The 12,821-nt window shown below is 43.6% G+C and overlaps 1 protein-coding gene across 1 annotated transcript in view; it reads left to right on the forward strand.

The window, feature by feature from the left end:
* The window catches only part of PARP1 (poly(ADP-ribose) polymerase 1), a 67,139-nt gene that overhangs the window by 9,901 nt on the left and 44,417 nt on the right, over nucleotides 1-12,821 (forward strand). Inside the window, exons 3-7 of the mRNA XM_061625023.1 lie at nucleotides 733-848; nucleotides 2,661-2,875; nucleotides 7,358-7,454; nucleotides 8,926-9,042; nucleotides 10,381-10,557. Of these exons, the coding sequence (XP_061481007.1) occupies nucleotides 733-848; nucleotides 2,661-2,875; nucleotides 7,358-7,454; nucleotides 8,926-9,042; nucleotides 10,381-10,557 (722 nt within the window). The remainder of the gene's footprint in view (nucleotides 1-732; nucleotides 849-2,660; nucleotides 2,876-7,357; nucleotides 7,455-8,925; nucleotides 9,043-10,380; nucleotides 10,558-12,821) is intronic.

Raw genomic sequence — 12,821 nt, forward strand, 5'->3', positions numbered from 1 at the left:
TAATAAATGGGATTTTACTAGGTACAGCTAAGTTTCTTTCTTTCTCAGATGTGACTGTTGACTGGCGCTCCAGGGCTGGATTCTTTTTTTTCCTTTTTCTTTTGCAGATTGGGATAAGAAGGTAGATAAACTCTCTGTTGTTTAAAATGAGATGCTTCAACTATTGATTTTTTTTAAAAAAAAATGCTATATGCCTGCAGTAGGAGAAATCTGGTCTGTTTTATGTGCTGTGGGTGATATTCGGCCAACACATCCTATCAGTGCAAGGATTTCTGGTTGCGCAACAGGACCTACCTCCCTCGTCCCCCTGCATGTATCCTGTGCCCTCCTCAAATCTGCTCTGGAGGGTTGGGGGAATCCTTAGAATGGATTTAGGAGGCATGCAGTGGGAGGGGGGAGTCCCATTATGCAAGATGAAATACCTGCGATGATGGGACTGTGACTTAGCGGTATGTTACAACCCTGTGTGTCTCGTTTCCATTTCCTTTTCAGTTGTCCAGGGCTCTGGACGTGTCAGAATTAGGACTTAAGAGACCATGACTTTGAGCTCCACTTAACCATGGAACACACTGAGTGACTGACTCAAGGTCACCATCTCTTAGCCTAACCTACCCCACAGGGTTATTGCGAGGATAAAATGGGGTGGGGGAGAGAAGCATGTTCACTACGCAGAGGTCTTTGAAGGAAAGTCTCGATATTTATCTAATAAATAAAATAATATTTATTCTCCAGGCAAAGGTGACCAAGAGGCAGGTGGCAAAAGTGAGAAAAGTTTAAATGATTTTGCAGCAGAATATGCAAAATCCAACAGAAGTACATGTAAAGGCTGCGATCTGAAGATAGAAAAGGTAAACAGAGGCGCAACTGTCTGTAATGATTAAATAGAATACTCATAACGTACAAAGTCTTTTCAGCAAGTAGAGCATCTGCTTTGCATGCAGAAGGTCCCAGGTTCAGTCGCTGGCATCTCCAGATAGAGCTGGGAATGTCCCCAGTCTGAATGCTGAGCTGGATGGACTGATGGTCTGACTCAGTGTGCGGAAGCTTCCTATGGTCCTATTATGTATTATTATTTATGACATTTATATCTTGCCCTTCCACAGCAGCGAACAAAAACATTAGAAACGCTAAGGCCACCAAATGCAGCCCCCTGTAGCTCCCAAAACCCTGCTCTGGATGGTTAGGAAACTTTCCAGAATGATGTGTCAGATGGTGCAGGGTGCTGATGGAGAAATTATACCTTCTCTCAGGGCATGATCTGTAGCCATTGAGCTTTTCTGTATTCTGGAGCTTTTAGAGGTACTGACACATGTCAAATTTTATTTAAAAAACCTCAAGTTTCTGTAATGAGATTTTTTCTCTCTCCAGAATGTTTCATTTTTGTCATTTTAAGATAAGTGTTTTTGCTTGACCTTCTGTGAATTGCTCTTGTAACTTATTGCAACTTGTAGAGCTTGCATGCTTGGTTTTCAAAGTACGTCTTAACCACTATATTAAATCGGCGAAATTGTTTTCGCCCTTCACTTGAATTGCTGTTTCACTTAAGACAGAGGTTATTACATGATGAGTTTCAAACATAATTCTGTATGAGTTCCAAGGTTGCATATTTGCAAGGAAAGATGAATGCTGCAGTCTTAATAGGTGGCTAGGTTCTTTCTGGATAGGAAAAATGTTCGGTATTATTAAAAATACACACAGAAATAGGAACTAATTTGGTTGGTCCTATTTCTTAGCAGAGTTGTAAAAATACAAGCAGCAGAATGAGAATGTAAACCAGCCCCACCTTTCTCTATATAAATAACAACAGACACAATCCTTTAGGTAAAAGAAAAGAATGTTTACTCACGGCCTCATATGTTTAGAAGAACATAGGCTTTAGTTTGGAAGAAAGAAAAATAGTCTCGGTCATCTTGGTCTTTAGTAATGGATGCTCTCAGAGAGAGCATCTTGCCATGCGGCCTCTCTCAAAGGTAGAAGATCAGCAATGGAGATTATTCAAAAATCCCCCAGGACAAAGGAGAAGGAAGTCAGGTAACTAAACCCCACCCATTAGGAAGTTACATCATGGTAAACAGGTACATGGGATATTTCCCAAATATCCCTTAAAGTGACCATGCAATATTTGTTTACTCCTACAAAAAATAGGTAGGATAAATAGATAGGTTTTTTCTGGATCAGAAGAATATTGCAAACTTAAAAGATCATTGCTGGACTACCAGAATAAAAAAAAAATGGAAACCATGAACTTTAACCATTGCATACCTATGTTAAAAAAAACAAAAACACCTTATTCTGAGCTGGTATATAAAAATTCCCTACTGACACAGTGCCCTCATTTGCATGTAACAGTAAGCCAAATTATAGTGTACCATGAATGAGTAAACATACTGATGCCAGGAGAGAAAATCATAGCCAGTTTACAGCTCACAGATGGTTTGGGAGCGAGACAAACCACAAGCCCAGGCAGATCATGTCTTAGCTCTAGATAAGGTGGCATTCTCAGGACCAGGGGCTGGAGTGAAGCAAATGCAATTTTCTCTCCGTGCACCAGCATGCTTGCTTGTTTACAGTAAACTGTAGTTTGGCTTACCATTATATTGCAATGCAGACAGTTGTATGGTCTCTGTTTATTTATCCCCTTTCCCCGCTCTCTTCTTCAGGGTCAAATCAGGATTTCAAAGAAAATGGTGCATCCTGAAAAGCCACAGTTGGGAATAATAGACAACTGGTACCATCCAGCCTGTTTTGTCAGCCGCAGAGCAGATCTGGGTTTTCTCGCCTCCTTTAGTGCCTCACAGCTCTTAGGCTTTGGGCTTTTGAATGCTGAAGATAAAGAGACCCTGAAAAAGCAGCTGCCTGCAGTGAAGAATGAAGGGTATGTGGAGTATGCCAAAAGAAGGCAGAATATGTGTTGATGCAGCATTAGCTCAGGCAGTTGTGCATCAGGCTGTTCTAAGATAGTAATGCCAGGAAATTTAAAAAGGTCTTTCTCTTGTTTTCCTCTCTCCAGAGAGAGAATGTTCAGGGACCTGCCAGGGTACAGTACTGACTCTGGTTGAGTAAGTTACTGGTTTAGTAAACTTGGGCGGACTGCTGCAGCTTAACTTTCCTTGAGACGGAACTGTGCTTTGACCTTATTGGCTCCTCAAGTCACCGAATCCTGTTGGGCTGATTATCATCAGTAGCAGATAGCAGACTTGCATTTGTTCTGCCCTACTGGCACAGGGAGTAAGTTGCCTGGGCAGAGCTGTTATAGTTGCCACCTTGAAGCCCTTGACAGAGCCACCTTAGATAAAGTAGGAGGGGAGGGAGAATCCTCAAACTTATCAGGATTGCACTGTGTTTGGTAATATTCTTTCTGTAGATTTTTCTGGACATCAGGTTGACCCACCCTAAATTATAAGAACCTGGGTTACAGAGAGGGAATGCAAAATTGTTGCATATTTATTTTATTTATTCGACTTATTAGTCGCTTATCTGGCTGAATTGTCAGCCACTCTATGCGACGTACAAAGCAGAACATGCAAACATCAAAACATTAAGAGACTAACAATAACGGAAAAGCTAAAAAAACAGGAACAGCAAACCAAAAACATTCATCTTCCTGGTAAAGGACAGTCCCCAAACAAATGTCACTAAAAGCAGGGGTGGGGGGCAAGGCAGGTGGAAATGCTTGCCCCTTGATGGTCCCAGCACAGTCTCATCCCTGCAGCAGCACGACTCAGCCTGCAGCTCCTCCTGATAAGGCCCAGGCAGAGGGGTGGAGGGCAAGGCAGGTGGAAATGCTTGCCCCTTGATGGTCCCAGCACAGTCTCATCCCTGCAGCAGCACGACTCAGCCTGCAGCTCCTCCTGATAAGGCCCAGGCAGAGGGGTGGGGCAAGGCAGGTGGAAATGCTTGCCCCTTGATGGTCCCAGCACAGTCTCATCCCTGCAGCAGCATAGTTTTTGAATGAGTACCCAAAAGATCATGTGGCTCCAGATGTGCTTTTGTGCTTTCCATAGGTAGAATTTTGGGGAAGAAAGAACTTGTGAGAAGGAGGACTTTTTTTTATAAAACAAGGTTCTAACCCTCATAGCTGTAGAGAGATCATTGAAAACGTGTCAAACATGGCAATGCATTATAAACATTAGGACCAACAAGTTGCAAAGTGGGTTAAACTCATTGCATTTTGACTTCCATAATACTTTAGATTACACCTGTGCCTTGTTGAGCATCGTGCACGACAGTGCAAACTTCATTGCGGGCAGTGGTTGCTGCTTGTGTTGTATGCAAATGTGATAACTAGCAGCACCAGCTTATGCAATCTTGCTGTTAGAATCCTTTGTGCTAAAAGGCTTCCTTTTCCAACAGGACCAGGCTATTCTATATCCCTCAATAATCTGTTAACTAAAAGGACAGAGGCAATGCATTTTAAAGCGTAGGAACATAGGAAGCTGCCTTAGATTGAGTCAGAGTAATGGTCCATCTAGCTCAGTATTGTCACACTGACTGGCAGCAGCTCTGCAGGATTTCAGACGGAACGTTCCCAGCCCTTCTTGGAGATTGTTTGAACCTGGGACCTTCTGCATGCAAGTCAGATGTTCTAGAGCTGATCTATGACTCTTCTCAATTAGTATTTTGTCAAATAATATTTTATAATTTAGCACTGTATAACTAATATTAATTTTCCAATTAATATTTTAACAGCTCCAGTTTCTATAGTTTAGATGTAAGATATTTTAGAGTCAGAAAATATTCAGGTCTGTGGGGATACACGAACAAGTGTTCTGTGAACTTGTTAAAACAATTCAAATAAACCAAATAATTTAAAACAAGGAGAAGTTACTCTCTTTTCAGAAGGTAACCACAAGCACTGAGGCCTGTGGACACACTTCGTGCAAGTGCTGAATTGTCAAAACTCTGTTATGAATTACTGGAGTCATTTGTATGCTTTTATTTGTTTAATAGGAAACAATTTATATACCACCAACTCGTATGAAACTTCAACATTGTGTACAACAATATATACAATCAGGGCTTTTTTTGTGATGGTACTCCCTGGTATGGAGTACGGACACCTCTATTTTTTTCTGCTGCTGATAGCAGCCATTTTGTGTTGGCACCCACAGCACTTTTATCAAGATATGAGTACCAGCACCTAGTTTAACCATAAAAGCACTGTATATAATAATACACTATTAAAAACAGAACAAAATAATCATTAAAATAACTGGCTAACCAAGAAAGCGTAAATAGACTGTCAGTCTATTGACATAGGCCTGTCAGCATAACAAATTCTTCAAAGATACACCTAAAAGTCAAAAGCAAAAATGCCTGCCGAATCTCTGCTGGAAGAGTGTTCAATAGCATGGGACTGTCGACACTAAACACCCAACTTCTTGCTGGAGCCAGTCATCTAGAAGGCCCACATAACTGAAGGCAGCCGTCTGTAACACGGGCCTCTGTAACTCATGAAATGTATATATAGGCCTTACTTTGACTCTGGGATGGTATTGTGAGGCCAAACAAAGTGCCCGGCCTCTTTGTGAAAGACATTGCTGTACTGTACCATGTTTACACTTTTCAGCTGTTGCTTCTGGCAGAGGGATCAGATTTTCATACTCTCTTCCCCATGTCAGTCTATTTTGAGGCTTCTGCTTTGCCCTGCCCAGGCCAGTATATCAGACTGAAGTTGGATAATGATTTGCGCCAACCTTTGTGCCTGATCATGGAGGCTTGGCTGTGTAAATGTTCCCTCTTGTACATGTGCTCTTTTGCTTCTGCTTTCAAAGGGGGTAACTTTAAATAATCCTCCTGCATAATAAAAAATATTTGCCAAAGCAGGCTACGTTTGTTTGCCAAGTTACTATAGGGATGCACGGCTGGAATCAGAGTTGAAAATAATTTAGCTTGGTGACAGTATTTAAAACAGCTTCATTTGTCATCGCATTACTAGTTTGAAATTGCACAGATTCTTGGTTTTTGCTTACGTGGCCATTTAAAAAACTTCAGATGCGGTCAAGACATACCCAGGGCTTGAAAAATAGCTAGGCTTTCTTTCAAGCAGTTTTCTTAGGTAATAGGCAGGCCTTTGCGCCTAAAGACTAAATGAGGCATTGAGGCACATTGTTTAATCCTAGTTCAGTGCCTGCCTTGGGGAAGATGTTGAGTGGCAGAACATCTCCTTTGCACGCAGAATGTCCCAGGTTCAGTCCCTGGCATCTCCAGATAGGGGTAGGAGATAACTGGAGGGCTGCTGCCTATCATTGTAGACAGTACTGAGCTAGAGGGGCCAATGGAACAGAGCGCTGGTTGCGAGATGCTCTAGAACTGGAATCTGGATCTTTGAGGTATGGAGACAACATCTTGAGGACTAAGCTTGAGGACTATTATTATAATTTACTGAATTTATATCCTGCCCGTTTTCCCAAAGGAGCCAAGTCGGCAAGGTAGGGAAGGAAAGGGAGGGCACCAGCACAGGAAGAATGAGAAGAGGAGACAAAAGGCCTATTTTAAAACAATTTTCATTAAAGTCTTCCCTTCTTTTTGTTCTAAGGTTGGCACGTGTGGAAAGTTTTCCAAATTGCAACTGGTTCGTATATTCGAAATCCATCTGAAGCACCCTTTGCCCCCCCCCAGCAGGGTTTTTCAGCCCAAGGGCCACATTCCCTTCTGAAAAACCTTCCGAGAGTCACATGCGAGTGGTGGGTGGGATCAGAGGTAAAAGTGGGCGAAGCAGTGGATTTGTACAGTAGCCTAGTTTCTATACATGCTTGCACCTTCCACTCTATACTCTGTCCAGGCAACCAAGAGGCATTGTCAGAGTTTAAGGGCACATTCCAAACACCCAGGTTTCAAAGCAGGGCCAGTTAGAGGTCTTTCCTGGGCATAGTAAGTGTGGCCTGAGGGTCAGATAGAGAGGCCTGGGGAGCCAGATTCGGACCTCAGACCCAAAGTTCCCTACCCTGGCCTTCCCTTTATGCTGCATGTTATGAGATCACCAGTGGACATAAGTGACTAGCTAAAAAGGACTGTATTCCCACAGATCCAAGTGATCGCCTTGTGTGGTGTTCTTAGTGGACACATTTAATTTATTTTGTATTTAGCTTTTTATAGTTTATTTTGTATCTGGGCTCTTTTCAACATGATGCTTTGCATTTTGATGATGAGGATGCTTGAAATAGATCACTCAGATATGTGTAAAATCTAATAGGAAGGAATGGAAAAGATGAAAACAAATGCTGCAAAATAAAATAAAAAAGGGAAGGGAAAAGGCTTCCTGTTGTAAACTGGTGCCATCCAAGATCAAGTACATGGAAGTGATGGCATAACGTTGAATAACTGCTTAGTGTGAGTTTTCTCTCTTCTCTTTGAGGAAGAGAAAAGGAGATGAGGTGGATGCGACTGTCATCTCAAAAAAGAAACCAAAAAAGGAGAAAGAAAAATCATCTAAACAAGAGAAGCTGCTGAAGGTTTGTTTCTCCATTTGTTTCTCCATGACTCGCCAGTCTCTTAAACTTCCTTCTCTTGGGGGTGGGAATTCGATTGCCCATTCTCCACTGCATCACCTCTATCCCAAACCTGGCTTACAATCCAAGCATGTTTGCATGTTTCATTCCAAACAGACCACAGTCAGTTAAGCAAAGAAGAAACATTGGCTGCAGATTGTAATATATTCAGGGTGAAACAAGCCACAGTCCTTGGTCCTGGCATAACACTAAGCTAGGGACCATGGTTTATTTCTTTTGTGTGTTAGAGGGGAGGAGGAAAATGGCCCTGATTGACATGTTCCTGGTAGACAGTTGACGGTGGCTTATTGTGACATGCAAACTGGGTGTGATTTGTACTCAGGTACCAACTACAAAAACACATTGTAAGAAGCGGTCTTGACTGAGTTTGTCTGTAGCACATAACTTTTAACATAGATCGCCTTTCATTTTGATGGGGGTCTTGCAGCAGCAGCTTTCAGTTGGCTGTTTCCCTTGCGACTTAGGCCTAGTTCTCACCATGGTAGCAGACCCAAGTCTCCTGACTTTGGATTGTACCACTTTAGATTGCAGGTGGTTCTCGCAGGATGGAATGCGTTTTTATGAAAAACATTTCTGCAGAAGGCATTCTCCACACTTTCCAAGCGAGAACATCTAGCTTCCTGTGTGAAAAGAACTTCTTTATATATAAAGGAATGTTTAATCGTGTGAGCTCCCACCCACAGTCTGAAGTGGTGTGGCCCAGGCTCAGGTTTACCATTTCGGTGAAGACTAGGCTTTTGAAGCAAAGTGTTTTTGTTGTAATCTTTGTTCAGTGGTGGGTAATTCACATAACTGATGTTGTCTCATGGATCTCTACCTTTTCTGTATACAATGGGTGGCGAGCCTTTTTTCTGTCAAGTACTGCATTTCCTTTGGGGGTAATTGAGGGGCTTGCATGCCAGCAATGATGGGTAGGAACAGGTCTAGGGTATCCCTTTCACCTGTTTTTCCCCCTCCTTGTCACCTGCATGTAATGTATTTTATTTATTACTACATTTATATCCCACCTTTCCTCCAGGGAGCTCAAGGTGGCGTACATGGTTCTCCTCCCTCTCCATTTTATTCTCACAACAACCCTGTGAGGTAGGTTAGGCTAAGAGATTGTGACTGGCCCAAGGTCCCCTAGCAAACTTCATGGCTGAATGGGGATTTGAACCCTGGTGTCCCAGGTCCTAGTCCAACACTCTAATCGTGACACCACACTGCCTCGTCCAAGGGCCACATGCAGCCATAGGTTTGGCCATAAGTTTCCCATCCCTGATGTGAGAAACGGTTCTGCCCATCCAAAAGGCAGAGATATTAACAATCGCCTGCAAGTAAGCAGCATTCCTTGCCAAGTGTCTTTCACATGTACTGTTCTTAAATGGTTCCATTAAGGAAGAAACCTTTTTCCTGTCCTATTTTGCATCTGCAGGAACAGACAGAATTGATTTGGAACATGAAAGATGAGTTAAAGAGAGCCTGTTCCACCAATGACCTGAAAGAGCTCCTGATAGCCAACAAACAGGAAGTGCCTTCTGGGGAATCTGCCGTGAGTTTGACTCTGTTCTATATGACATTTGATAACTGCACTCTTTACCCGAGTGTTAAGGCCCCTTGTGCACTTGCTGAATTTAGGTAAAGGTTATCATGAAAATGTCTGGAGTGAAAGCCTACTTTTAATAGCCTGAAGAGGACTATGGTTTGCACCGGCATGTAGTGAAGTGTTATCTTTGTTGCACTGTTCCGATTAAATAAGTCATCCTGTTGTCCAGCATTGGATGTAAAGGTGCGGGGTGACAGGTATAAAACCAGAGTGTAATGTTGAAGAGAATCTGATGAAAGGGCAATCTGTTATTCCAGTAAACATCTCACAGACATAAAACAGTTGTGAAAATGTTGGGACACTAGAAATCTATTAAGGTTCTTAGGATGTAATGTCCATGGTGCAATTGGGATTGGAGATACTGCACTTCACCACTTGATTCTTCTTCTGATGGCAGAAAAATTGGAAAGGGTCAAAAGTAATTGCAGATTCCTTGGACAGTTTGAAACAATCATAGATGTGGAAGGGATCTATGAGGTCATCTAGTCCAGCCCACTGCTCAGTGCAAAATGGAGAAAGCAGCTGCAGTGTCTGTGACGTGACTGCTTAAATACCTCTAGCAAAGGAGAGCCCACCGCTATCTGATGCAGGTTGTTCCACTGCTGAACAACTCATACCATTAGGGGTTTTCTTCTAATGTTTAGCCAAAATCTGCTTCCTTGCAATTTCCACCCACTAAGTGGATCATGCTAAGATCTGTCTAGGCATGGTCCTACTACCGTCACAGTATAATGTGTGTTGTGCAGACAATGCTTGATTTCTTCCCTCTCATAAATGTGTGTCCCCTGACAACTGTAGGTATGGTTTTCATGACTCCTCCAACATACCTACAGAGAGGTTGCATGTGAATCTAGATCAGGAATGGGGAACCTGTGGCCCTTCAGATGTTGCTGAACTACAACTCTCATGACCATTGGCCATGTTGACTAGGGCTGATGGGAGTTGAAGTCTAACAGCATCTGAAGGGTCACAGGTTCCCCATCTATTCTGAATGAAGACGTTGGGGTTCTAGACTTGCAGTAAATCAATATACCAATCTGTGACCTTTCATATCCAGCCTCCCAAAAAGCAAAGGTACAATCCTATACACTGTTTACATCCTCTATCCCATGAGTCCTAAGTCTGGAAAGCTGTATATGTGCAGGTTATCTTGCTACATAATGAGGTCCTAAGGAAGGTGTCTGGAGATCTGTGGCTCTCTGTGAGTGTCTCAGCTTAGCATGGTGCAATAAATACTTCCTCTTGTTTTGCATGCCTATTTTTGCCTTTTTCATTGCTTCTTAGATCTTGGACTGTGTTGCAGATGGGATGGCCTTTGGAGCTCTGCTGCCCTGCGAGGAGTGCAAAGGGCAGTTTGTGTTCAAGAGCGATGCTTACTACTGCACAGGGGACATCACAGCTTGGACCAAATGTGTTGCCAGGATGCAAACTCCTAACAGGAAAGAATGGATAACCCCAAAGGTAGGTAGTGCAGCATGGCTTTATGACTTGTTTATTACTATTATTTTTATTTATTAAAAAAATTATACCCTGGTTTTTTTAGGCACTTGCTCTACAAAGTGGCTTACAATAAAAAAACCTCCATCTGACACAATTAAAAATATAGAAAAAGTGCAACTAAACAATAAACTAGAATAAAAAGTGAAGTACAGAAATAGAATATAAAAACCTCATATGGATCATAAAACAGTATTAAAACATAACAACCAAAACGTAACAACCTGCAGAAATGAAAAAGGTTCATTTGGGAAGGCTTCTGAATTGAACTAGGTGAATGTGTGGAATTTCATGAGTGAATGTATCTGAAGTGCATATAGTTGCTTTTTAAAAAAAGTACAAGGCAAATAACCAAATTCAGAGCAAAAATAATCCATTCATGACTCATAGCTTTTAGCATGTGCTGTACCATTACAAAACAAATCTGAAAATGGATTCAGACCACTTCAAAACACACCTCTGTGACAATAGCTCAAAAATAAATTTAAAAATGAACCTAAAATACTGCAGAAGTGATTCAGGAATAATTCATTGGGAGGAGAAAACAAGTAATTGTTTTCACCATTGTCTTCACCATTCCCATTACTTTGTCATGAGTACTTTCCATGTCTGTGCAAGAACCGTTCTAATAGGGGGTCAGCCTTAATTATGGGGGGCATGTTTTGAGAGAAGGGAAGCTCCAGCTTTCTTCCTGCCATTGTCCTCTTCCACCTGGTTTGGCTTCACCACTCCCATTCCATGAAATCTCCCCCCGCTGCCCCCCAAATACTGCAGTCCCTCCTCTTTGCTTTCCCCCTGCAAAATCATCCCGATCGGGGCTAAACCTGGAGAAACTGGACTAACTCTGTTGGCCCACCCACCTTGCTACACCTTCAGCAACAGCCAAGGTAGATAGGAGGGCACGGAAGAAGCCGAAGGATTCTTCTCTGGCTTCTCTACCCTCCCATTCAATTTCTATTGTTGACAGAGCTGGGCCTGCTTTGCTGGGCCTTGAGTTGACCAAACTCTCCAAAGAGATGGGCACAGCCTGCTTGGGATGCATGGATGCTTTGCCTCTAATCTCCCCAACCAAGAAGTTCTGGTTTTTAGTTTTTGTTTTGTGGGGTGGGGTGGCAATGAGTCTGCAAAGAGAAGCTGTTCCTTTTCCTTCAGAAGCAATATTCAGAGAGGATGTTGCACTGGGGATAAATCCCTCTCGTTTCCAGAGCTTACGTTCCAGGCTGTAGGTATTGTAATGGTTGTCCTCCCTCCCTCTCACCCAGCCCCAGCTGTCTGTAACTTTTATGGGGAATCGGATGTTGGGAATTGATATAAGATACAAGAGGGATGAAGCCGACAGACACACCCCAAAACTACCTGGCTAGTGGACAATCCCCTCCAGTCCCTCCCTCTCTCTCCCTCTCTCTCCCTCTCTCTCCCTCTCTCTCCCTCTCTCTCCCTCTCTCTCCCTCTCTCTCCCTCCCTCTCCCTCCCTCCCTCCCCTCCCTCCCCCTCCCTCCCCCTCCCTCCCCCTCCCTCCCCCTCCCTCCCCCTCCCTCCCCCTCCCTCCCCCTCCCTCCCCCTCCCTCCCCCTCCCTCCCCCTCCCTCCCTCTCCCTCCCTCTCCCTCCCTCTCCCTCCCTCTCCCTCCCTCTCCCTCCCTCTCCCTCCCTCTCCCTCTCTCTCCCTCTCTCCCTCCCTCTCCCTCTCTCCCTCTCTCTCCCTCTCCCTCTCTCCCTCTCTCTCTCTCTCTCTCTCCCTCTCTGTGTGTGTGTGTCCCTTGACTTTTCTCCGCCCACTTCCTTTCCTGTCACCCACTCATTGTCTCATTCAGCCCTTGCCTCTGCCCTCCTGCGCTTTTGATATATCAGCCAATGTGGCAAGGCTTTACTGCCACAAGAATGATACGATGCAAGGCAGGCAAGTGTAGGGAAGTTTTTCCTTAGGACTAAGTCAAAGCTGTGTTGTTCAAAAGCTGCATGTCAGAAAAATGCTGTCTGTATTATCAGATGTTAAGCTACTGCTTCTAAACCTGTTCCTCACCCTAGTGCATTTGTGGGATGATGCTCCATCTCGGGCGCACTAAATCAGCCTTCCCCAACATGGTGCCCTTCAGATATTGCTAGACTGCAACTGCCATCAGCCCCAGTCAGAAGGGCCAATGGACAAGGATGATGGGTGTTGTGGTCTGGCAACATCTGAAGGTCACTGGGTTGGGGAGGTTGTTAAGGATCACTGTTAGGTTCCTGC

Source organism: Rhineura floridana, chromosome 4 (assembly GCF_030035675.1).
Source record: "Rhineura floridana isolate rRhiFlo1 chromosome 4, rRhiFlo1.hap2, whole genome shotgun sequence".
NCBI classification, from domain to species: domain Eukaryota; kingdom Metazoa; phylum Chordata; class Lepidosauria; order Squamata; family Rhineuridae; genus Rhineura; species Rhineura floridana.